Source organism: Nematostella vectensis, chromosome 10 (assembly GCF_932526225.1).
Source record: "Nematostella vectensis chromosome 10, jaNemVect1.1, whole genome shotgun sequence".
Taxonomy (NCBI): domain Eukaryota; kingdom Metazoa; phylum Cnidaria; class Anthozoa; order Actiniaria; family Edwardsiidae; genus Nematostella; species Nematostella vectensis.
Window position 1 is genome coordinate 4,653,501 of NC_064043.1, and position 24,185 is coordinate 4,677,685.

Genomic DNA, 24,185 nt, shown 5'->3' on the forward strand with positions numbered 1-24,185 from the left:
CTAGCCACCCAAGTTAATGTTCTTATAATCCCTAAAATAACACTCCTGAGAGAGCCACGACCCTGGAAAGAAAATGTGTTATTTATTGTCTATTGTCCTCAAAAGTATAACACTGTGGCTTCCATTATGACACAGGCGATGTTTTACGACTTTGTACATTTCCCCATCCGAGTTCCAGCTATTTTGGCTTCGAACTGACACCGCAGACCAGTACCACATTGCGGGCACGCCTCGTGTTTCTCCGGCTGAAATTATTAAAAGCACTTGTCACAAAACATTAAGTCTCCGCGCGAAAACCCACGCTACAGACCTGTTCACATTATACACTGCACATTATGCGATTCTTGCGATTTTATCCCAGCCAAGGCCGAGCCAGGCTGCAACACGACGAAATCAAGACGTAACTTTTCTAATGCTTCTTGCCTATTCTGCTCGAAAAAGTAATAAGTGTCTATAAGATTTGTACGCTTTTGACGTGAATCCGCTAACTTAGGCTGTTTACATGCGCAGGGTTGCGTTAGCCCCAGACATCCTTTCCTGGCGTACACTCTTAACGTCTTATTTTCAGTGAGGTTGAGCCGTTCTTATTTTCGGAGGATTTTAAGGCTGAAAACGTTCTTGTCGATGTTTTTAAATTTCAGTGACCTGAAATCATACAAGTTAAAACAGAACTACACAAATGATCAATAACAATAGTATTTAAGTCAAGGTCTGTTTAATGAGGCGGGCGAAGACGAGTTATTGTGGCTTGATTCGGTTCCTACTCCCTTTGTTTCGGTTTTTTTGTGAAACCCAAGCGGTCTCGCGGGAATTTTGAAAAGCTCATTAGTGCCCTTCTCTGCTAAAAATGTTTTTCGCCAAGGTATGGCAAAAATATTTAACCGATTTTTTTAAAAAAATCCTGACGTCAGATTGCACCGTAAAGAACAATTCGCAGGCTTAGCATTGGAAAAAAAGGTTTTATCCACAAAAATAAAAAGGTCTGAACAGCTAATCAGTCACTTTCTCATACGTTTTTCTGCCAAATTCACCATTATTCAGCCTTAAAAAAAGGCAGGCCTCGCATTAAAAAAAAGCCTATATTAGCTGCGGAATTTCACGATGTTTGCGTTGCGATCTCACGTTTTTGCTCGGTTAATTTGTAAATGACGATGCTTAATGAGACACTCATTCAAATCCGGCGTGCTAAACCATGTCACGTGACACAGGAAATGTCGCTCCATTCTGCGCGATAGGCACAATTTGCACAATTTGATTCTTCATTTTTAGAGCGATCACTAGGCATTTTCTTAAATTTTGGCGAAATCCCAGGCTGGACGTTTTTATAAAAAAAGGTTCTTATAAAAAAAAAGTAAGAGTGTGTACAGGCCGCTCCCTCAAACTAATGATGGAAAATAAACAGTGAAATGAAAATAAGCGGGTGCGATCAAACGTTGAATTCCTCTGAAATACGCAAAACGCTTGCTACGCAGACTACAAAGTTGTGACATGTTCTTACCATACATAGAGCTCTCTCTATGAGATGCTGTTTACAAACGCCTCCTTGGATCAGTGAATAGAACCTGCAGCAAGTGTTCATGGGACAGTCCAAATCGCTCGTGCATCGAGTCAGCTGTAAAACACAACATTACTTAAACGCATTCCTTATCCATAAGTACTCATGATATTTCTGTCCCTTTGTCTGTGCTTAATTGCATCAAGTTTTAAAGGACATTAAATAATCACTAGCGTGTAGATCTATATACTTATTAGTTATTATGTGACGATGTGTGCAAATCCAAGAAAATGCTTTTCAAATAAAAAGAAAAACTCCTTGTCTGTAGCAGAGTCTGGGTAAGCAAAAGGATTTTCTGCAAACTCCTTGAAAAGGCTTTTAAAAACCACCCTGATAAATATGATCGAAAGTGAAAAATTAAACAAACGAGTTCGCACCTTGTGTATATTGGTGTTTGTGTTAGAAATACTTCCTGCGTTTATACAGCAAAGGAGCGCAAATGCACAGATAAGAACCAGCATCGTGGCGGCCCGCACGACCATCTCAAGTTTTGTAACCATATACGTGCATACGTACACGCGTCAGCTAAACTGTCACTCGTTCAGGATTAGTAATGGTGAGCCATGCATCGAAACTTAAATAAAAAGAAATATTTTATAATAACCCCGCCCGTAAATGTCTCGCTGCGTTTATCATAGAGATAGGGTTACAAAGTAATTAGTAAGCAATTAAAATGCTAACCGATTATAGGATTATCGCAACTTTAGCAAAAGTTTTTTGTAGATAAATTTATATTCGCCAAAACACCTGGACATATTCTTGCTGATTTATCACATTGTAGGCTTGAAATTTTAAAATGATCTCATGATCGATTCGTTGCGAATCTGATGGATAAAAATAGTTTGTAGTTATGTCTGGTTCCCATGGGTTCACCTATAATGGAAATATTTTCTGACGCTAGGGGCTCATAAGTACTTATAAGCCCTGACGCGTCGAGTCCCTAAAAGCCCAGCCTACCCCTCCCACACCCCCAACCCACCCACATGAAAGGAAAACACCAAGAGTTACTAGTCAAAGACATTACAAATGGGCGTTGCTAGAAATATTATCGTGAGAGGTGGAAATAAGTTTTAGTCATACATTTGTATTTGATAGAGGTTCCATTTAAGTTTACGCTCTGCCACCTAATATTGCGATTACAATATTTTCAATCATATTTCACATGGATGACACAAATATTCATACAATATTCATACAATTGGACATTGCGCAGGGTCCTGGGGAAAGGCGGATCAAATAATTTTCCCCGCCGCCTTTGCTCCACAATAATCCCCATGTGTTAGCCGTTTCCGTCTCGTTTCCTTTCCTGGTACCTTAAATCGTAATACAATTCAGGACCCTCTTCGGCGAATAAGAAAGAATAGGCACACTCTAGAGTTATAACATTGGACAAAGAATGGGGACACCCTGTAATAAGAACATTGGACAAAGAATGGGGACACCCTGTAATAAGAACATTGGACAAAGAATGGGGACACCCTGTAATAAGAACATTGGACAAAGAATGGGGACACCCTGTAATAAGAACATTGGACAAAGAATGGGGACACCCTGTAATAAGAACATTGGACAAAGAATGGGGACACCCTGTAATAAGAACATTGGACAAAGAATGGGGACACCCTGTAATAAGAACATTGGACAAAGAATGGGGACACCCTGTAATAAGAACATTGGACAAAGAATGGGGACACCTTTTAATAAGAACATTGGACAAAGATGGGGCACAATCAAGAGTTATAACATTGGACAAAGAATGGGCACATCTTAGAATGAGAACATCGGACAAAGAATGGACACACCCTAGAATGACAACATTAGAATGACACAATTCAAGACGACTGAAAAAACTGATTGAAGATTATTGTTTAAGCTGGTTACCCGCTTTCTTTTTGTTACATGCAACTGTCTTCGGGTTACGCACCTTGACCTGACCCTGAACGATCGGCGCTAAAAAAACCCTTGTTCCGGGATTTCCAATTTACCTTCCCCTCCGATGGGAGCTTTGATTTTCCTCTTATCATGCATCAACAAAGCAGCAAAAAAGAAAACTTTGAAAAAAGTTCTTTTTATTTTTATTTTTTGAAAGCAAGTACGTCTTCATTTTGGAGTAGTGTCACAAGCTTGGCGTCTGTAAGGGGTTCGTCTTTTCCTGTTTTTTTTCCGTAGATCAACAAAAGACACGAGCAGTAGGAATAAAGCTTGTCGGTGTCCCAAATAAAGTCCTCAAATCTCACCTAAATTCGCCCTTGCTTCTTAGTCATCCGAAGCGCTTCTCTGTTTATGATTTGCGCGTACTAAAAATCATGCGAACCGCTAGCCACGTGCGTTAGGTTTTTATTCATTCACGTACACTGATTAACAATATTCCTTTTGCCCTTGTCCGGTCTAAATCTTGATCCCCTGTGCAGTTGTTCATCACATATCAATATCAATGGCTGACGTTTTTCTAAATGGTCTAAAAGAGCCTTGAGCGAGCACGCGGGAGACCTGTGATATTCTAAAACGTTAGAGACTAGGCTCCATTTCCAAGATGTCTGCAAAAAAAAAAGCAAAAAAAAAAAAACGATTGAAGCGGACACCCAAATGTAGTATGTAATGCCTAATAAGGAAATGACCGAGCGAGCTAGGAAAACGACATTTTTAAAAACCAGATTGACTGATATGATATGGATTAAGTGGTTGTTAGAAGACAACTGGGTCCCCTGTGGTATTTCGGATTTTCTATGATGAATGATGATGTGGTGTCACTCGAAACTCTCTCCTCCCTGATTGGCTCTCCCCAGCCCCACTTGCGTCATGGCCACAGGAATCCCTAACAGAACGCCATCTACTAAGCTAAATACACTTTTATAAAACATATGTCCTTCAATACGTCATCTTGGCGGCAAATGACCTAATTAAACCTGCCCGCTACAAAAATGTTTGATAAAATTTGAAGATATTTTAGCTAGCCACAAAAAGCGTCATCGCAGAATCTTATCGCGGCAAAATAACTGAAAAACATTGCGCATAAAAGAAACATCAGATATGAAAACTGTTTCTAAGACGATATGTCTCTGGCGTCTTTTCTCGGGCTAGTGTTTTCTATTGCCTTTTGGTGTTAGACTCTTCTATTAAAGCCTTGAGCGGTTTCGCGGCTCTTACATCTGACTTTGTTGATTTGTACATCTATTTAAAACAATCCTTTATCCTTTTTCAATTGTATCTGTTTCCACTTCGGTTTAGACTCGAACTCGTATCTCTGGATTCCGAACACTTTGTAGAAGTCATCGTCTGACAGATAGCGCTGAAAAGGATTAGCGAAAACGTGAGTAGATACTTGAGAGGATATACTTATTAAAAACAAGTCTTGGCGTGCTTCTAGCGTTGAACAATATCCATTTAATACAAGTAGAAATGGCTCCTTCTTGACTGTAACAGCACTCACAAATAAACAAACGAATCACCGATAATGGTTACTACGTGTTACTCGTGCATGGTGGCCTATGATTGTTGGGCACGTTAGGAGTGGCCATAGTCATTCACGATATTAGTAAAACACAGCAAATGCTTTCAGTTTTAAAGCGGCTCAAAGACTTTTTTTTTTGTATGGCAAATAATTCTCCAGTCACTCAAAAGATTATTACATTCTAATGCTAATCCGATTATAAGGCAGAGGACTGCTTCACACGGGAAAAGCATATATAATGGATCAGGTTATTTTTGTTCGGAATTTTCTCAATTACGTGCTAATACTTATGCTTCCTATATATGACCACCGTGCTACCTTCTGCCAACCTTGCACAACCTCTTCCCCGCACGTTCTCTCTCGTTCCATCTTTTCATCTTTTTTCACTCTTCCCTTTCTATCCTATCTCTGACGGTTCCTCCCTCCCCATTTCTTCTTTACTTCTTCTTTCGTCTCTTTTTTCACCTAACTCTGTCAATTCCCTTCTTTTACGATTCACCCATCTCTTCTTCTCGTTCTCCACCGCCACAGTAAGCAGCCTCCAATTTCTCCTTTCCCCTATCCCCCGGTATCTCTCTCACCGTTTACCTACTCACCTCTTTTATCGTACAATCCACATCCCTTGGGATCAGAGACTTGGGCCTTGTCAGCTGCTCGAACGTATAGGTTTTTTCCGGGACAAAGGTGTCTTTGTTGTTGTTCAAGATCTTGTTTACATGCTGAGTAATAGTAATTTTTATAATTTTAGTCGAAGTGGCTTATCGATGTTACCATAGCACCAGTGTGTTGGTTGTATGGCAATGGGTGGTGGAACCCTAAGTCTTGTTTTTGATAAATGGCAGACGCCGTTTTCTTCTATATTTCTGCTGCCCCACGCCACTAGGTACGGTCGTGTATCGGTTAGCTGAATTAGCGTCTCTTCGTTGTTGACTGGTGTATAGTATTCTTAATCATGCGTACCTGCTCTGTGATCTTCAGTTGACCAAGCCCGTCTATCTCATCTCCCATCTCAGCCTTTAGCTCACCAAACGTCTTACCGCCCTATGCACCGTACAAATGAGCGAGGAATGAAAACAGATAAGAACACAAAAACACACGCCTGATCAAAATACAGCTAGCTAAAACACACCTACAGACATAAAATATGAATTCTCATTAGTATAGTCTTCTAGCAACCAGATATTTTTCAGGCTAATGCCAACTACTCCGTTGCAACAAGAAGCCCTAGCAAAAACGAAAGGGCGCTTAAATACTGAATACGAATACACCTGCTCTATGTTTGATATACTACTCCCCGTTCCCAAAAAATCCTAGACACGCAATAAGTACCAAAATCTGCAGCTGGTAAAACGGAAACAAGACTTATTCTCCTCCCCCTCCTCCCTTCATTCTGAGCCCCGCCCCCCCTCCCCCCCCCCCCCCTTCCTGCTCTCGCCAATGCTAATGACACTCACGCTCCACTTGTCCGAGTCCCACGCCTGGAAGTGTCCGGTAAAGTTGAGGGGTTCATAACCCTGTTTGACTTGTATGATAATGGTGTTGTCCAATGTTCGGCCGGATGTATCGCTCTTGACATAGTCCTTATCAATGAAATACGGAAACACAGGTTAGGCACAAGTGCGATATCGATGCATTAACCTATTTTTAACACAAACACGACTTATTTTTGACACAAGGCTGTGAGTATTTTCTCACTTCTGTTATCCAAATGTTACCGAGACCTTTTTCGCGATTTCCGGCTGACCGCGAACCTCCAGCGGTCACGTGACCAGGGCTTGTCGTCGCGTTTGCCGTTCGAAGGCACGTTTTGTAATAGAAAATGACCCACTTTTTGGCCGCCAAGGGGGGAAGGTGCGCGCGCACCATGCCCACGAAGAAAATCGTAAGCTTACCGATTGCAAAAACCTTGCTCTTAACAGTTTTGTTATAGCGATGTTTTTTAACACGTTTTTAGATGGCTCCTTTTAGATGGCCATTGCTATACAATGGCGTATCCCCATTTCCAAAAATGGGGATACGTCTAACGTGAAACCGCAAACCGTGGTTTGCCGTTCGTGGTAAACTTGTCAAACCTCGATCTTAAGGTCTCGTCTCGACCACGAACCCTAGGATACTTTTCGACTTAGCATCCGGCTAATTTTCAAACTAGACAAGCACGTCATGTCAGCACTTTTTGATTTTGATTGACAAGTGTCAAGAGCCTCTGTTGTCTGGGGTAATTGCGTATGTTTTATGCAATCAGCGAAAACATACTAAATTTATTTCGTTGCCCATACCATTGCCGTACGTAATGCTTCTTTCTTTTCGAAGTCATTCGCGCCTTCGCCGATCCAAACAAACACCTGTCAAAAAGGAGATTAGAACTTGTAATTGGAGTTACAAACGCATCATGTACCAGGGCCGTAGCAGGCCTCGAAATATGGGGGGGGGGGGGGGGCACAATACAGAAACATTAAGAAAATATTGGGGAGGGGCACAGCCACGCCCCTACTTATATTTTCTAATAATTTTTTTTTAAATATTAGGGGGGGCACGTGCCCCGCCCCCTGCTTCGGCCGTGTGTACAAACGCCCTATAGCCTGCCCTCTTTGAACATAAGTCAATGTGGTTCTAGAGACCTTGAGATCCCCCTAACCCCCACCCCCCCTTTCCTACCCACCCACCCACACTCAATGCTCCCAGCTTATGGGAGACCTATAAATGGCTAAATTCTCAGGGCCGTAGCAGGCCTCGAAATATTTGGGGGAGGCACAATACAGAAACATTTATAAAATATTGGGGGGCACAGCCACGCCCATACTGTTCATTTCCTTATATTTTTTTATGTTGGGAGGGCACATGCCCCCAGTGCCCCAACCCCTGCTACGGCCCTGATTCTGGCCGTATCTGCCCTGTGAACGCCTCTGAAAGTCCTGTGAACGCCCCTCTAAAGCATAAAAACAAAACATGCTAAAGCTTTTAAACCCCAAATTTATTTATATTTATGCTTTTTGCTTATCTATTTCATACTCATGAAGCACCGCGGGTTGCTTTACATGAATTTTCGGAGTGCAACCTTGATATTGAGACGAATTATATTTCTTACCTCGTCGTATGTGTCCAAAAGCATAACGTCGTCCTCAATAAGATCCTATTTTGGGAACAGAGGAAAATGAATAATTTTATGATATATGGCGGAACATGAAATACAGACTGGGAAGTAGGTTAAGCCTCGTGAAAACTATGTAGTTTTGCTGACGTTTCAACGGTGCAAGATCTCCACCAAGTTTTGAAGCAAAAAATAGAAATACCTCTTGAGTGAATTCGAATACTTCCTCCACCTTAAATGCGCCAGACGCGTTAGAGCACTGGAACAGACGGGGCGGATACGAGGGTCTTTCTTCCTGCGCACATAACCACAGGGTTCAACAAAAAGTGCAATAATAAGTACTCCTTTCTTCCTCAGAGCAGAATATACAACACGGGTCAAAAACAAAAACATACGGGGGAGGATGGGGGGGGGCTTACTTCATACACATAAAACCACAGGGTTCATCAAGAAAGTGCAATAATAAGTACTCCTTTCTTCCTCAGAGCAGAATATACAACACGGGTCAAAAACAAAAACATACGGGGGAGGATGGGGGGGGGGGGCTTACTTCATACACATAAAACCACAGGGTTCATCAAGAAAGTGCAATAATAAGTACACGGATCAACAACAAAGTAACATACGGGGGAGGGGCTTACTTCCTACACATATCACAGGGTTCAACAAGAAAGTACGAAGGTCTTTTCTCAAGGCTCGATAACAACAGGGTACATTATAGAGAGGGTAGCGAGATACGGGGGTCGGGGGATTCGAGAGTATCCTACCATTGGACTCAACAGCATAAAGTACAACTTACGATCGTTCGAATTTGAGTGTTTGGCTTTTAGCATACCTCCATTCTTTTCCCTGTTGCGTACTCCTCACGACCGCCAATATCATCCCAAAAATACTCCGGTTCCTGACCCTCGCGAAACACGTCGGGCTCCCTGTGGTTAAAAGGCGCAAATGCATGTATTTATTTCCCAGCAAGCCCAGCAGGCTGCTTCCTCATCTCCCCCACCCCACCCCCCCCCCCCTACAAATGCCGTCGCTTGCATGGGAATCCCTGTCAAAGCTGCATGAGCTTCTTGAATTTTGATGGTTTGCCAAAAAGTTGTAATATCCCCAGAAAACATTACCGAAAATAACTAAACCGTCACCACCGTCAACCGGAAAATAAGTAGACAACTATTCTGTCACAATAACCCACCTTCCGGGAGAAAGAAAATCTATTACCAATCTTCCAATTCGTCTCTCAGCTGCGCACGAACCCTGTGAAGAAATAAATGCGCACAGATCTTTGCAATTAGTTTTGTTATCTGTTCCCATGTGTGGGTTTAAACGCAATTCCATTTACGGGCTAAAATAAAGCAAATCTCGGTTTTCGGTTTTATCAATTTATAAGGCAGTACTCAGAACAGCTATTAGGAGAAAATAAAGAATTAGCAATATTTTAAGTTTGCAAAGATGCTCATCTCGTTACCTTTCCCCTCCACATGTACATACGCCCAGGCGTTTCTAGTACGAACACGTCACCAGAGTTAAGGGACGCCCCTCGGCGGGGAACCTGTGAATAAAGGGTACCCATTAAGACAGACTTCTGTGAGAAAGATTCAAATCTGAAAAACTGTATATTATAAACCGTGTCAATCAATCAATGGCCATCGTTTTTCTGAATGGTCTAAAAGAGCTTGGGCCGAGCGTGCGGGAAAACTGTGATGTTCGATGTTCTAAAAACGCTAGAGACTGGGTCTATTTGAGGATGGCGGCCTGCAAACCCGCACGAATTCCTGAAAATTTACGTAGGAAATTTTCGATGCACACAGCTCTAGGGCGACAAAAAAGCGAAAACATGATTGAAGCGGACTTCCAAATATGGTATGTAATGTCCTAATAAGAAATTGACCGAGCTAGAAAAACGACAGTTTTTAAAACAAGATTGACTGATATGTAAATGATGATGATGAAAGGTTACCTGTATCGCTTTTGCGTTAAGGTCCGTCGTGCCCTTCACGTGGAACATCCTCTTTCCCTCGTGATCATACGTGTCTTCCTCGCAGCCCGCGCGAAATCCCGCACCCTTCCCACCCTGGGCAGAAAAAAGGTTCAATGATCAGGTACGCGGGAAAAAAGGTTCAATGATCAGGTACGCGGGAAAAAAAGGTTCAATGAACAGGTACGCGGGAAAAAAAGGTTTACAAATCAGGTACGCGGGAAAAAGGTTTAATGATCAGGTACGCGGGAAAAAAGGTTTAATGATCAGGTACGCGGGAAAAAAAGGTTTAATGATCAGGTAACGCGGGGAAAAAGGTTCAATGATCAGGTACGCGGGAAAAAAAGGTTTACAAATCAGGTACGCGGGAAAAAAAAACGTTTAATGATCAGGTACGCGGGAAAAATGGTTTAATGATCAGGTACGCGGGAAAAAAAGGTTTAATGATCAGGTAACGCGGGGAAAAAGGTTCAATGATCAGGTACGCGGGTACACTTTCGGTCGTAGTAGAAAAACCGTGGTCATACATCGGGCCCCGGGTTATTTTAACATTCTCTTGTCATATCAGCGCCCGGATAAATACACTAAACGGATACAGTTACAGTTCCGCTTATTGTCTCTTTTTACTGCCTTGAGATAATGTCTTATATTTAACGGTAAACTTGGGAGATTGGAATACTTGGAGTCTACTCCGATTGAAAAATACTCCAGCTGTAGATGGGACCTCCATAAATTGACTCGCTCGGATTTTCGGAAAGTGTTCATTACTTAGAGGTTCGACATGTAGTATGCTCAAACTGTACTGCCACACTCTTCTGTGCTCATCAGACACTCACCTCTAGTATAATGAGGCGGCCACGGAAGATTCTGAGGAAGTGTTCCGGCTCCTTGTACTGCACTACTCTCACCTGTCACAGATCGCAAAACGAGTGTTAATGAATAGTAAAGCGGAGCATAGAAGATGAATAGACGAGGCGAGTCAGAACTTTGTGATTTAACAGTTTAGCAAGTCTTCACGTGTTAAAATCACCGAAGGGGTCATCAACTGATTAGTAGCCATAGGTATTAAAGTTTCATTATATCGCCGGCTTGAATAGAGTCTACGACCGAAACAATGGATCGCGAGCGATAGGTGTGTATTCTTGCGTTACCTGCGTGCGTTAGGTGTGTATTCTTGCGTTACCTGCGTGAGATAGGCGCGTATTCTTGCGTTATCTGCGTGCGATAGGGGTGTATTCTTGCGTTACCTGCGTGCGACAGGTGTGTAATCTTGCGTTACCTGCGTGCGATAGGTGTGTATTCTTGCGTTACCTGCGTGCGATAGGCGTGTATTCTTGCGTTACGTGTACGTGCGATAGGCGTGTATTCTTGCGTTACGTGTACGTGCGATAAGCGTGTATTCTTGCGTTACGTGCGTGCGATAGGCGTATTTATTTTTGCGTTACGTGCGTGCGATAGGCGTGTATTCTTGCGTTACATGCGTGCGATAGGCGTGTATTCTTGCGTTACCTGCGTGCGATAGGCGTGTATTCTTGCGTTACGTTCGTGCGATGGGCGTGTATTCTTGCATTTTACCTGCGTGGCTATACCACCCATCTTCTTGTCTATCTGGTCGGCAAGCATGGCGGAGGCCGCCTTCTCATCCGTGCTGCTCTGAACACCCTGATAAACATTGCAGGGGTGAAAAAGTGAGCGAAATGTAAAAAAGTATGCATGCCAATGACTCAATGACAATGGCCCGTCATCATTAAATTCGCCATCTAACGTCACCATCATCGTCACCATCATCGTCATTGCCACCATTGTCATATTCCAATATCATCGGCGGCAAACATTTTTTTGTCATGAACAACTCTTTTATCATCATAATCATTATCATCATCAACAATAACACATCTATCAAGAACAACATAAATTTCTATCATATTGTCAGCAACATCATCATAGCCATAATAGTTACCATCGTCATATCACCATTGTCATACCACCATCGTCATACCACCATCGTCATATCACCATCGTCATATCACCATCTTCATACCACCATCGTCATATCACCATCGTCATATCACCATCGCCATATCACCATCGTCATATCACCATCGTCATATCACCATCGCCATATCACCATCGATATATCACCATCGTCATATCACCATCGTCATATGACCATCGTCATATCACCATCGTCATACCACCATCGTCATATCACCATCGCCATATCACCATCATCATATCGCCATACCATCATCGTCATATTACCATCGTCATATCACCATCGTCATATCACCATCGTCATATCACCACCGTCATATCACCATCGATATATCACCATCGTCATATCACCAATATCAGCATTCATAGCAATCATTATCATCCTACCTGCCAGAAATAGATGATGACGCTTTCTCTCATGTTGACCTTATATGTATACATGATGACATAGCAGTCGCCACTAAAAAATAGACCGTGCAACTCCAGGGGAACTAGTACAAGGTCATGGTCCTCTACACGCCATATCTACAACATAATGCACAGCAGTTTCGATAGATGACTGAGTGGTTTCTGTGCATCCATGGTTCTCATTCCAAAAGGTGTAAAATTTTGGCGGCCAAAAGAGTACTTGGAGCCAAGCACGTAGCCACCCGTGGCTACGTGCTTGGCTCCAGAAGAATGCCTTGATTTACGACCAAGTGAATATAAACCGTAAATATCGATATTATTTTTTAAGCAAGTCCTATTTTACCTTTGCCACTCCACTCCCGTCATCTGCAAGAATCTGTTTCTTGGGTTCTGGCTTTTTTCTGTCGTGAAGCGAAGTGGCATCAAACTTGTCATAACTTTGTTTAGCTGAAGAGAAATAAAGAAAAAAAAAACTGTGTTCTTGAGCTGTCGACCCGATGAAGTGCAGTTACATGTGACAAACCACTCCACTAGTTGCAGCGCTACACTCGCCCTAATGCAAGACCTTCGTTCACTGAATAGATTATTGACCTGAATAGATTAATGACCTGCCTTAATAAATCCCCCCCCCACCAGCCGCAGAACTTACCGCTATTAACCTTAGAGAACCCCAGATTTACGAGGCCACAAATTCTCACTTGCATACCAACATATCTCTTTGATATTCGACTAATAGGATAATTGATCCAGACTAAAATTAAGCAACATAACCCAGAAAGGGACTGTCTATTTAAATTTATACTATGTCACTTTTATACAGTGATTTGTCAACTTTTTTTAAGGCCCTGGCTAATCAGACCACCTTTTTAAATGTCTTACCAGCATTTCTTTTGAAGGCCCTGGCTAATCGAACCACCGTTTTACATGTCTTACCAACATAACTTTTGAAGGCCCTGGCTAATCGGACCACCGTTTTACATGTCTTACCAACATAACTTTTGAAGGCCCTGGCTAATCGGACCACCCTTTTACATGTCTTACCAACATAACTTTTGAAGGCCCTGGCTAATCGGACCACCTTTTTACATGTCTTACCAATTTTACTTTTGAAGGCCCTGCCTAATCCGACCTGAGAGTCGGCGTCGGTCCAGCCCGAGAAAAACTGCTTGAATATGGGCGTTTCCCCGCCCTCCACAACACGGGTCACCTGTGTCCAGTTCGGATAGCCCTTTTTCTCGATAAAATCCTGTGGCAAAAAATCACCTTAGTTAATACTTGAAGACAAGAGGGCGCGCGCAACAAAGCAATCCTTTTTTCGCCGTTTTATGTGAATAACATCAGTCAACCGGTGATTGATGATGCAAATGTTACATATCCGATATACAAGAAAAAATATCTGGTATGTGTTAAAAAACACTGCAGAATTGTCATCAACTCATAATGGGTAGATAAAATCCATCAAAAACTCATTGGGAACGCATTAGTGTAGAGTTAAAAGGTCAGAACCTTTTGTAAGTTCCCTTCACAACATGGTACTGTTCATAAAAAAAACCGTCGTTGGTCTCTTCATCTTGCTACTAGCACAAGAGGCGGCGAAAATAGTCACAACAATACAAATGTAACGAGGGGAGTATTGAGCGATAGGTACGGAGCCCTAGGCGCCTAATCGTTAATTAACTCGCTCTCTTTCAACAAGAGACCTCGAATAGCGCTTGGCCCTCAAGCTTGGCGGCCTACTTACTATTCCATTTTTCATGGCGGCACTTTTCTCGTTTTTGGTGCAGCCTTTACCGACCCACACGAACACTCCGCTGCTTCCGCAGTCCAGAATGAAGCAATCCTGAAAACGCAGCACAAAAATAAGATATGTGTCTTGCTTGCGTGTGTCGGCTTATTAGAATGCTTGACATGTTAACAAGGCGAGGATGTGAAGAGTACATAGTCACTGGGTTGTTGGATACGCAAGTAGACTTATGTGTGTAAATATGGGCCCAATAACCTCCCGCAACATAGACAGACGTGTACAGTCGATTGAGAAAAGGTTGTCGTCAACCGGATTTGCGACTACGCGACAAGTCCGCATGTAAGCATGGGTAAAACCACTAAAGTGCCTAGCTGCATATATAAGCCAACGCGTGTACTGAAGTTTAGCGTTGGCTAATAGATACAGCTAGGCGCTTCAGTGGTTTGTACCCACGCTTACACGCGGGCTTGTCGCGTAGTCGCGAGGCCGGTTGACTACAACGCTTTTGTCAATCGACTGTATACAAAAAGGAGGTAGCCCTAACGTGACGTTGGCGTCACGGTGTCACGTATGCCGGATTGCGTGACATAGTAAATGGCTTATGTGTGTAAATATGAACCCACCACCGCCCGCAACATAGACGGACGTGTATACAGGAGGTAGCCCTTACGTGATGTTGGCGTCACGGTGTCACGTATTAACGGATTGCGTGACATAGTAAATTACTCACGTTTGTGTCCAGGTTACTTTTCTTTAGCGGCTTTGCTTCGATTTCTCTCATTTCTAGTTCCCCTGATGCGTCAGACACTCTGAAGGTAAACCATGGAGTCATTTTAATAGCGATTAATTAAGTGTGCCTTCATGGTGACACATGTGTACATTGAAAAAATGCTTAATGGAAATATGGTATAATAAGTAATCGACGAGATTTAAAGGGAAGTCGTTTCTCAAATCGTGTAAAGTATTGTAAGCATTTTGAAGCTAGTGAACTACTTATAGAGTGTTCAAGTATTTGTAAGACTGGCTAAAGTGAACGTACTGGTAGAGAGTGACGATGTTTATAGAGTGTTCAAGTATTTGTAAGACTGGCTAAAGTGAACGTACTGGTAGAGAGTGACGATGTTTATAGAGTGTTCAAGTATTTGTAAGACTGGCTAAAGTGAACGTACTGGTAGAGAGTGACGATGTTTATAGAGTGTTCAAGTATATGTGAGACTGGCTAAAGTGAACGTACTGGTAGAGAGTGACGATGTTTATAGAGTGTTTAAGTATTTGTGAGACTGGCTAAAGTGACCGTACGGGTAAAGAGTGACGATGTTTATAGAGTGTTCAAGTATTTGTAAGACTGGCTAAAGTGAACGTACTGGTAGAGAGTGACGATGTTTATAGAGTGTTCAAGTATTTGTAAGACTGGCTAAAGTGAACTACCTGGTGTTATTTGACGATGTTTATAGAGTGTTCAAGTAAATGTGAGACTGGCTAAAGTGAACGTACTGGTAAAGAGTGACGATGTTTATAGAGTGTTCAAGTATTTGTGAGACTGGCTAAAGTGACCGTACGGGTAAAGAGTGACGATGTTTATAGAGTGTTCAAGTATTTGTAAGACTGGCTAAAGTGAACGTACTGGTAAAGAGTGACGATGTTTATAGAGTGTTCAAGTATTTGTAAGACTGGCTAAAGTGAACTACCTGGTGTTATTTGACGATGTTTATAGAGTGTTCAAGTATATGTGAGACTGGCTAAAGTGAACGTACTGGTAGAGAGTGACGATGTTTATAGAGTATTTAAGTATTTGTGAGACTGGCTAAAGTGAACGTACTGGTAGAGAGTGACGATGTTTATAGAGTGTTCAAGTATTTGTGAGACTGGCTAAAGTGAACGTACTGGTAGAGAGTGACGATGTTTATAGAGTGTTCAAGTATTTGTAAGACTGGCTAAAGTGAACTACCTGGTGTTATTTGACGATGTTTATAGAGTGTTCAAGTATTTGCGAGACTGGCTAAAGTGAACGTACTGGTAGAGAGTGACGATGTTTATAGAGTGTTCAAGTATTTGCGAGACTGGCTAAAGTGAACGTACTGGTAGAGAGTGACGATGTTTATAGAGTGTTCAAGTATTTGTAAGACTGGCTCAAGTGAACGTACTGGTAGAGAGTGACGATGTTTATAGAGTGTTCAAGTATTTGTGAGACTGGCTAAAGTGAACGTACTGGTAGAGAGTGACGATGTTTATAGAGTGTTCAAGTATTTGTAAGACTGGCTCAAGTGAACGTACTGGTAAAGAGTGACGATGTTTATAGAGCGTTCAAGTATTTGTAAGACTGGCTAAAGTGAACGTACTGGTAGAGAGTGACGATGTTTATAGAGTGTTCAAGTATTTGTAAGACTGGCTAAAGTGAACTACCTGGTGTTATTTGACGATGTTTATAGAGTGTTCAAGTATATGTGAGACTGGCTAAAGTGAACGTACTGGTAGAGAGTGACGATGTTTATAGAGTATTTAAGTATTTGTGAGACTGGCTAAAGTGAACGTACTGGTAGAGAGTGACGATGTTTATAGAGTGTTCAAGTATTTGTGAGACTGGCTAAAGTGAACGTACTGGTAGAGAGTGACGATGTTTATAGAGTGTTCAAGTATTTGTAAGACTGGCTCAAGTGAACGTACTGGTAGAGAGTGACGATGTTTATAGAGTGTTCAAGTATTTGTAAGACTGGCTCAAGTGAACGTACTGGTAGAGAGTGACGATGTTTATAGAGTGTTCAAGTATTTGTAAGACTGGCTCAAGTGAACGTACTGGTAGAGAGTGACGATGTTTATAGAGTGTTTAAGTATTTGTGAGACTGGCTCAAGTGAACGTACTGGTAGAGAGTGACGATGTTTATAGAGTGTTTAAGTATTTGTAAGACTGGCTAAAGTGAACGTACTGGTAAAGAGTGACGATGTTTATAGAGTGTTTAAGTATTTGTAAGACTGGCTAAAGTGAACGTACTGGTAAAGAGTGACGATGTTTATAGAGTGTTCAAGTATTTGTAAGACTGGCTAAAGTGAACGTACTGGTAAAGAGTGACGATGTTTATAGAGTGTTCAAGTATTTGTAAGACTGGCTAAAGTGAACGTACTGGTAAAGAGTGACGATGTTTATAGAGTGTTTAAGTATTTGTAAGACTGGCTAAAGTGAACGTACTGGTAAAGAGTGACGATGTTTATAGAGTGTTCAAGTATTTGTAAGACTGGCTAAAGTGAACGTACTGGTAAAGAGTGACGATGTTTATAGAGTGTTCAAGTATTTGTAAGACTGGCTCAAGTGAACGTACTGGTAGAGAGTGACGGCGCTCTGGCTGGTTTTCTCAAACTCCGCGTCGTCCCCAGAATCTTCAGCGATCTCACCACGCGATCCAAGCGCGTCGAAAAATTTGCTCTCCAGACCCTTATCTTTACATTCATCTAAATAGAAAACGCGCGATAAATAATATACCAGTCTTCACTCTTCTATTTTCCATCTTTTATTATATTGTATTACGTATCGTATTACCCCTTTACAATCATGTAGAAACAAATTACCAAATTTTTACCACATCTTTATTTCTATTTCCAATTTCTATTTCCCTATTGCGAGTCTCCTGGCTCCAGAGCCAGTAGAACGAATCGCCCGCCCTTTAGCTTGGCTTATGAGTGGCTGAGAGATGCTCGATGCTTTAGGCTAACGGTGCGAGTGAGCTAACAGGTATATTAATAGATACATAATACAATAATGCCAACCTATGATATGTACTGGACTAACGGTGACGATTAAACTAAAGGGTAAATATGATACATAAAAATATTGCTTACCTATGATATGTACTTGTGCGCGGCCTCCTCGCTCCTCGTCTCGTATTCGTTTGGCAACGTCGATACCCTATGGAGAAATACAACAGATATTCTCATATATGCTTTTAGACCCAGCCTATTTTGCGGTCGCTCTCGGAGAGCCCGGACTACAAAGCGTGGCTCTCGTGGCTAGAGAAAGAACGCACTGGATTCTCAAGCATGCCAGCTCCCTTCAAATACAGGAACTGTTTCTAGGTTTAATATGAAAGGTACCAACCTTCATTCGTTCGACTCTGCTACACTGCGAGCCATTCCAACAGTAGATGTTCAGACCATCGTCCAAAATGAACACATCGCCTTTATTTAACGACTTGTAATGTAACTCGACCTATCAATGGGATTCGAATAAAGATTAGGAGATAAAACGCATGACAAACTACCATTGCTACTGCGCGAGAAGATAGAGGGCTTGGACCCTCGAAATATCAAAGAAAGAAGACACCACGATGTATATATTTAACTACAGAAAATCAATATAAGCATATAGAAACTACCTGTTGCACTCTGACGTTACGCTTCCCTTTGATATGGAAAAGCCTCTTTTGGTAGACATCTCTTTGAACCTTGCGGAATCCAGACTCCATGCCACCTTCGAGGTATCTAGAAAATGGTTTTGGTTAAGTGTAGGGGATTCGTACCGAGGCGAGGGGGTATGACATACCATGGACGGATCAAGATTGTTTTCAGAAAGGACAAGTGGGAGGGGGTTGCAGCGTAAAATCAGACTGTGTGGGGAATCCATTTCTTGTCTGGGAATAGCGGAAAGTCAAAAATACCACTGTGACCAATCAATTCCCTTGCTGTGTGCAGTCAAATGGTTTATGACGCGCTATTCCCAAACGAAACAATGATTTTGGACTCGCCGAGGTCGCGCAACAATAATGCTTGGTCTGGCGATCCTTTTTTGCAAATTTATCTTTATCGAAAGCGTCTACATAGACCAGAAGACGTAACTACTACACTCTATCTCCCATGAAGACAATTGGTCTTCTTCTCTCTTCTTCTCGATTTAGCGGTTACACAATATCGAATAAACCAAAAACTGGAATTCGACTCTGCCTAATGTCTCTTTAGGATATTTTCATTGATGACTAGAAGTTACTGATTGGAATAATGAAGAAGTGCACCCTATACGCCGTATCAACGATTTCGCTCCCCGCGCCACTCGTTCTCGATTCTAGCAAGAAGCGGAATGGTGCTTCCTTGTTGATTTTGTGTATAAATAAACGTCTTACTTGATATCTTTAAAGTGGCTGAGGAATTTCCGCGATTCGTGGTCCTGTACCTGTTGCGACAAGGAAGGAGAAATGTCGGTCTTGAATAAAGTCACTACACATGTCGTTTATACAGTCACGTGATTGTACCTCTCTGTATTGAACTGGTCCTCCCCCAAGATGATCATCGAGTTCAACTGTCTTGTACGCGCACACACCCGCCTCGTCCTACCATAGAAAATAGATTTAGAACAAAGCTACGAACTCGGCCAAGTGAAGTGCAGGCCGTTCCCTAAGAGGGGGTGGTCCACTAAATGAGTAAACGAACTTCCTCGCTTAATATCCTGAAGTAGAGAGGGTGTTTTTTTAATTCATGACGTTTTACGTAATCTAAAGCTAGAAAAATATGGTCTCTGCTGTGTAAGTCACGAACGCTTCCTACCTGTGAGGTGTCTTTGCCGAGCCAGAAGTGGATATCCCATTCCAGATGAGACTCCACTAGTCTTGTCTAAATACGAATAAAATATATGGCTCGTTATGCAGTCTTGTGCAGTTGTAAGTTTAAACTGAATAACGAGTACATGCCGACAAAAATGTATGACATGAAAGGTAACATAGTTTCTTACCGAGAGACAAATATATGAGTCGCCTGAGTAGAACGTCCCATACGTCTTGGGGTCTTGAGCAACTACTTTCAGTTTCTAAAAAAAAAAGGATACCATAAACAAATAAAACAAGATATCTCCCGTGTGGAAAATGAGTACAGCTAGCGCGTCGCTTGAAGGGGCTTACACTGACATTTGTATATATTATAATTCGGATTTGACAAGTGATGGCAAATAGAACAATGTGGCATTTTATATTTCCGTCTAGAAGATGTTTCATTTAAACTAGAGAAACATGCAGCTGTTGATAAGATATTTATTAATTTAGCCGACCACCCCACCCTCCGCGCAAACTACCGGCTATTACGTTCCTGCTGGAAAAGCTCTTGGCGAACACTTGTAAATTACCGAGCACCTGCTTTTTATTTTCAAGAATCGAGTATATTCTCTTTTTATCCTTTTATTTAGAGATATATATTAGCTTGAATAATGCCAGGTATTAGATGATAGCCAGGTTTACACGTTGTCTGATTCAGTCGCATTAGTAAAGACTGGTTTCTGAGTCCACCTTTAAGCTTTGAGCGTTTTTTTTCCCAAAGATGCTAACACAATCCACGAGTATTGACCTAATACTGCGAGCACTTTCCCTCGCCCCACGAAATTGAAATTTAGCGGACAATTAGCGGACCACTATTGACAAGGGCTCTTATTTGCGCTCGTTTGAATTAGCAAATGCATCACAAATCGTTTGCGCAAGACACCATTTAAAGAGATTCTTACAGCCGCCATTTTGTTATCCAATCATTTCCGATATCTTTAATTGAATTTGGCATATAAACTATAAAGGTATGACTCAGCAGAGATCTTTATGGTCTAGAACAATGTAGTATCTCTTTCCCAATTTTGTCTAGCCACGATACCAAAATAAAAGTGTGTGTGTTCATACGAGTAATAGAGTGACTGATAACATGCCATATCTTATCTGAGTGGGTACTTTCGCATCACGTGGCCTGTTCCATTGCATCAATTCAAGAATAAAAGGCAAACTGTTGCCCGTAGGCTTCAAAATAAAGTATGTCTGCTGTCTTATTTTTTTATTACGGGGTGCGCTTTGTCTCTAATGTGGAGTATCGCAATAAAAAATAGTACCGAATATGACGCTGAAGCAATGCCGAAGTCTTTTATAGCGTGTACGAAAATTACTGTTTGACCGCGTTTTTATTTTTCACGCCATTATGTGGGAGCGCGTTGCAGTGCAAAAAGAAAATACATTTCTCATCACATTTGCGTAGCTATGAGGTACGGTTTAGATTCAGTTTTATCGGTATTTTCCAGTCATTGTAGCGCCAAAACAAAGCCAAGCAATTAGCTATGATGATATATCTTAACGGGAGGGGGATTACTTATGCATTTGCCTTGTAGCCCATCAGCCCATTTTAGTCATGATATACCTTTGTGGGAGACAAAGAGAAAATATTTTTCAAATGCATTGATAATAGTGCCTTGCTTATTTTTCATGTTTTTGTCATCTCTATGATAATTGTTTCAAATGCGCGTCTGATCTTGTGAGTGAGTTTCCGACTTCATAGCGTCGCCCTGGAGACGGGCTCCCGGAAATTGCAAGCCCACTGCAAACTGTTTATATGCCGAAGTAAGACAGTTATGAATGTCTCTTGTTGTTTCTGTGTTATGACACACTGTTAGGTCCCCAAACGAAATTAGTCCCTTTTTATTAGGGATATTAATTTAAGGTCTAAATGTACACAAAAAGACAGTCTTGTAAAGGAGCATTTGCATTTCAACTTAAAAAGAATCAAATTTATTCTAAGATGTATGCATGGACTTATTGAGTAAGGCTGAAATTACAAAACAGCTTGAAATTACTGCAAAAACGCTACAAACACGGAGTAGGAAGTGATTTCTATTAAAGGGCTCCTTTAGAAGAAGGCCTCCTTTTTGGCGAAACATTAAGCACGAGCGCTACAAAATTTTACAGCTAAAATATAATTTGAATACCTAAATGTGTGATATTTTGTGAAATTTTAAATGGCATATCTATCTGTCGGCCACTTACTTCTATTCTCCAAATCTCCAGGCCAGGCTTCTGTCCTGCTTGCACAAAGGCGTCATCCACAACCATCTTTTTCTTTTGCGTTGTCAATAGTTAAAACCACACCGTACAACTCACAGAAAGAAAGGTCTAGCTTGCAAGCGAGAATGAAAGATGTGGCTGTGTGCAGCGTGCGTAAAGGGGCCAGTACGCAAGTGATTTGTGTTGTGAAGCTTTCTTTACTGATGCATCCAATTGGGGGTAGTCCTCAATTCATATTCAGACACGCGCATGAGATGGTGTTTAATTGTGCCGCAAAAACAAACCTGTACGATGACGTCACAATCTTGATCAAATTTCATTGTACAGTAGTACTATACGTGGCAGAAATAAAACTAACAAGAGAGGGAAAAGGATTTATTATATCCACTAGAAACACACTTCCAATAAGAACCTCTGCTATATTCTAGTGCCACGCTTATTTTAAAATGTTGTTGTTTTTAAAATAAATTTAGTATTAAACTTAATTTGAAGATCAACATTTCTGCGTTTCAGTTGTAAATAATGCTGACTGTTTCGAAAGCCTGTTTAATTTTCGAGTGTCATTTGCATGCATAAGTGAAGCACACATTGACACTTTCTGACAGAAAAGAAAATGTTAAAAGCCCCTTTTAATCCAACTACCTGTTAATAGTTATGTTGGCGGAGATAACATTTAAGACGATTTGGAAGTTGTAGTCTTTTTCTAAAGTTCCCATGGGTCCAGTAATAATTCAAACTTTGCTGAAGTGAATCCATTTTTCTTCCCTTTTACGCAGAAAATTATTGCCCGATTCATATAGATTTTAAAGTAAAAGGGACGCTGGCTGTACTCCAAGCTTTTTTTCAGAATGTAGCTTCAGGTATTGACGCCAAGTAAAACAAAAAATGCCATTTTAGAATTTGACAATGGGCGGGCATGCAACATGTCTCAAACTCCATTTCTATGAATTTAAGGCTTGCAGCTTTTTTATTGGAAAGTAACTTGATTCGTTATGTTTTCTTCTTAAATAAGCTTACTTTAAAATATACAAGTTTTGGCACAAAATTTATTCTTTCATTTATTTCAAACGTTACTCGTTCATAGATATATATTTTTGTTCTCATGAATTATCAAACTCCATAAATATTTAATAACACAGCTAGTCTCGTTTGAGGTGTGAGCAATTGACTGGCTTTATTATTAACAAATGAAAATGTGATAAATATCCCTGACACCATATTTTCTTCTGGAATCATTAATATCATATTTTTCTTTTTTTTTTTTTTTGGGGGGGGGGGGGGTGCATGTGAGGCGCTTTAGTATTTTGAGCATATCAAGAAAATTGAGCCCAAAATTGTCGTTTTTGTCAAACGCGGTCACTTCCATATAAGGAAACTAATATATTCCTTATTTGGAAAAAAACTGCATGATTCTTGTATTTTTTAAGGTGAGTGTACCCCAGGGGCTTCGTAAACTTTATGATTTGTAACCAGTAAAACAGTTACTGTGACCATCTTTAGTTAGTTGAGGTCCCTGAAAAGAAAGTTTCCTCGGTACCAGACCCCCAAAACGACAACGGTTTCTTAATATGTATGCGTGGGTGATAGCGAGAGTGTGTGTGCGGAGTGCGTGATGGCGAGAGTGTGTGTGCGGAGTGCGTGATGGCGAGAGTGTGTGTGCGGAGTGCGTGATGGCGAGAGTGTGTGTGCGGAGTGAGTGATGGCGAGAGTGTGTGTGCGGAGTTCGTGATGGCGAGAGTGTGTGTGCGGAGTGTGTGTGCGGAGTGCGTGATGGCGAGAGTGTGTGTGCGGAGTGCGTGATGGCGAGGGTGTGTGTGCAGAGTGCGTGACGGCGAGAGTGTGTGATGGCGATAGTGTGTGTGCGGAGTGCGTGATGGCGAGAGTGTGTGTGCGTAGTGTGTGTGCGGAGTGTGTGATGGCGAGAGTGTGTGTGCGGAGTGCGTGATGGCGAGAGTGTGTGTGCGGAGTGCGTGACGGCGAGAGTGTGTGATGGCGATAGTGTGTGTGCGGAGTGTGTGATGGCGAGAGTGTGTGTGCGGAGTGTGTGATGGCGAGAGTGTGTGTGCGGAGTGCGTGACGGCGAGAGTGTGTGATGGCGATAGTGTGTGTGCGGAGTGCGTGATGGCGAGAGTGTGTGTGCGTAGTGTGTGTGCGGAGTGTGTGATGGCGAGAGTGTGTGTGCGGAGTG

General features: G+C 41.8%; 1 protein-coding gene across 1 annotated transcript; it reads right to left on the reverse strand.

Moving 5' to 3' along the window:
* Positions 1-63: 63 nt before the first annotated feature.
* LOC5510230 (advillin) lies at positions 64-22,246 on the reverse strand. The gene is made up of 29 exons (XM_048733399.1): positions 21,980-22,246; positions 19,927-20,001; positions 19,743-19,808; positions 19,451-19,528; positions 19,322-19,371; positions 18,581-18,686; positions 18,304-18,414; positions 18,048-18,114; positions 17,531-17,660; positions 14,947-15,025; positions 14,214-14,312; positions 13,568-13,718; positions 12,816-12,919; positions 12,452-12,589; positions 11,645-11,731; positions 10,906-10,977; positions 10,052-10,165; positions 9,560-9,643; positions 9,287-9,348; positions 8,930-9,023; positions 8,297-8,389; positions 8,092-8,136; positions 7,283-7,348; positions 6,461-6,586; positions 5,967-6,047; positions 5,603-5,725; positions 1,933-4,844; positions 1,499-1,612; positions 64-245 (listed from the first exon to the last, which is right to left on the reverse strand). The coding sequence occupies exons 1-27, from the start codon at positions 22,043-22,045 to the stop codon at positions 4,731-4,733; spliced, it is 2,481 nt and encodes an 826-aa protein (XP_048589356.1). The 5' UTR covers positions 22,046-22,246; the 3' UTR covers positions 64-245; positions 1,499-1,612; positions 1,933-4,730.
* Between the last annotated feature and the right edge of the window lie 1,939 nt (positions 22,247-24,185).

What these genes read in the sequence shown, in the direction of transcription:
- LOC5510230 (XM_048733399.1), bottom strand. Translation starts at nt 22,045, where the DNA reads ATGGTTGTGGATGACGCCTTTGTGCAAGCAGGACAGAAGCCTGGCCTG. An exon ending in GTAACGTCAGAGTGCAACAG is followed by an intron (nt 18,415 to 18,580) that starts GTAGTTTCTATA and finishes TCCCATTGATAG; the next exon opens with GTCGAGTTACATTACAAGTC. An exon ending in AAAGTAACCTGGACACAAAC is followed by an intron (nt 14,313 to 14,946) that starts GTGAGTAATTTA and finishes CTGCGTTTTCAG; the next exon opens with GATTGCTTCATTCTGGACTG.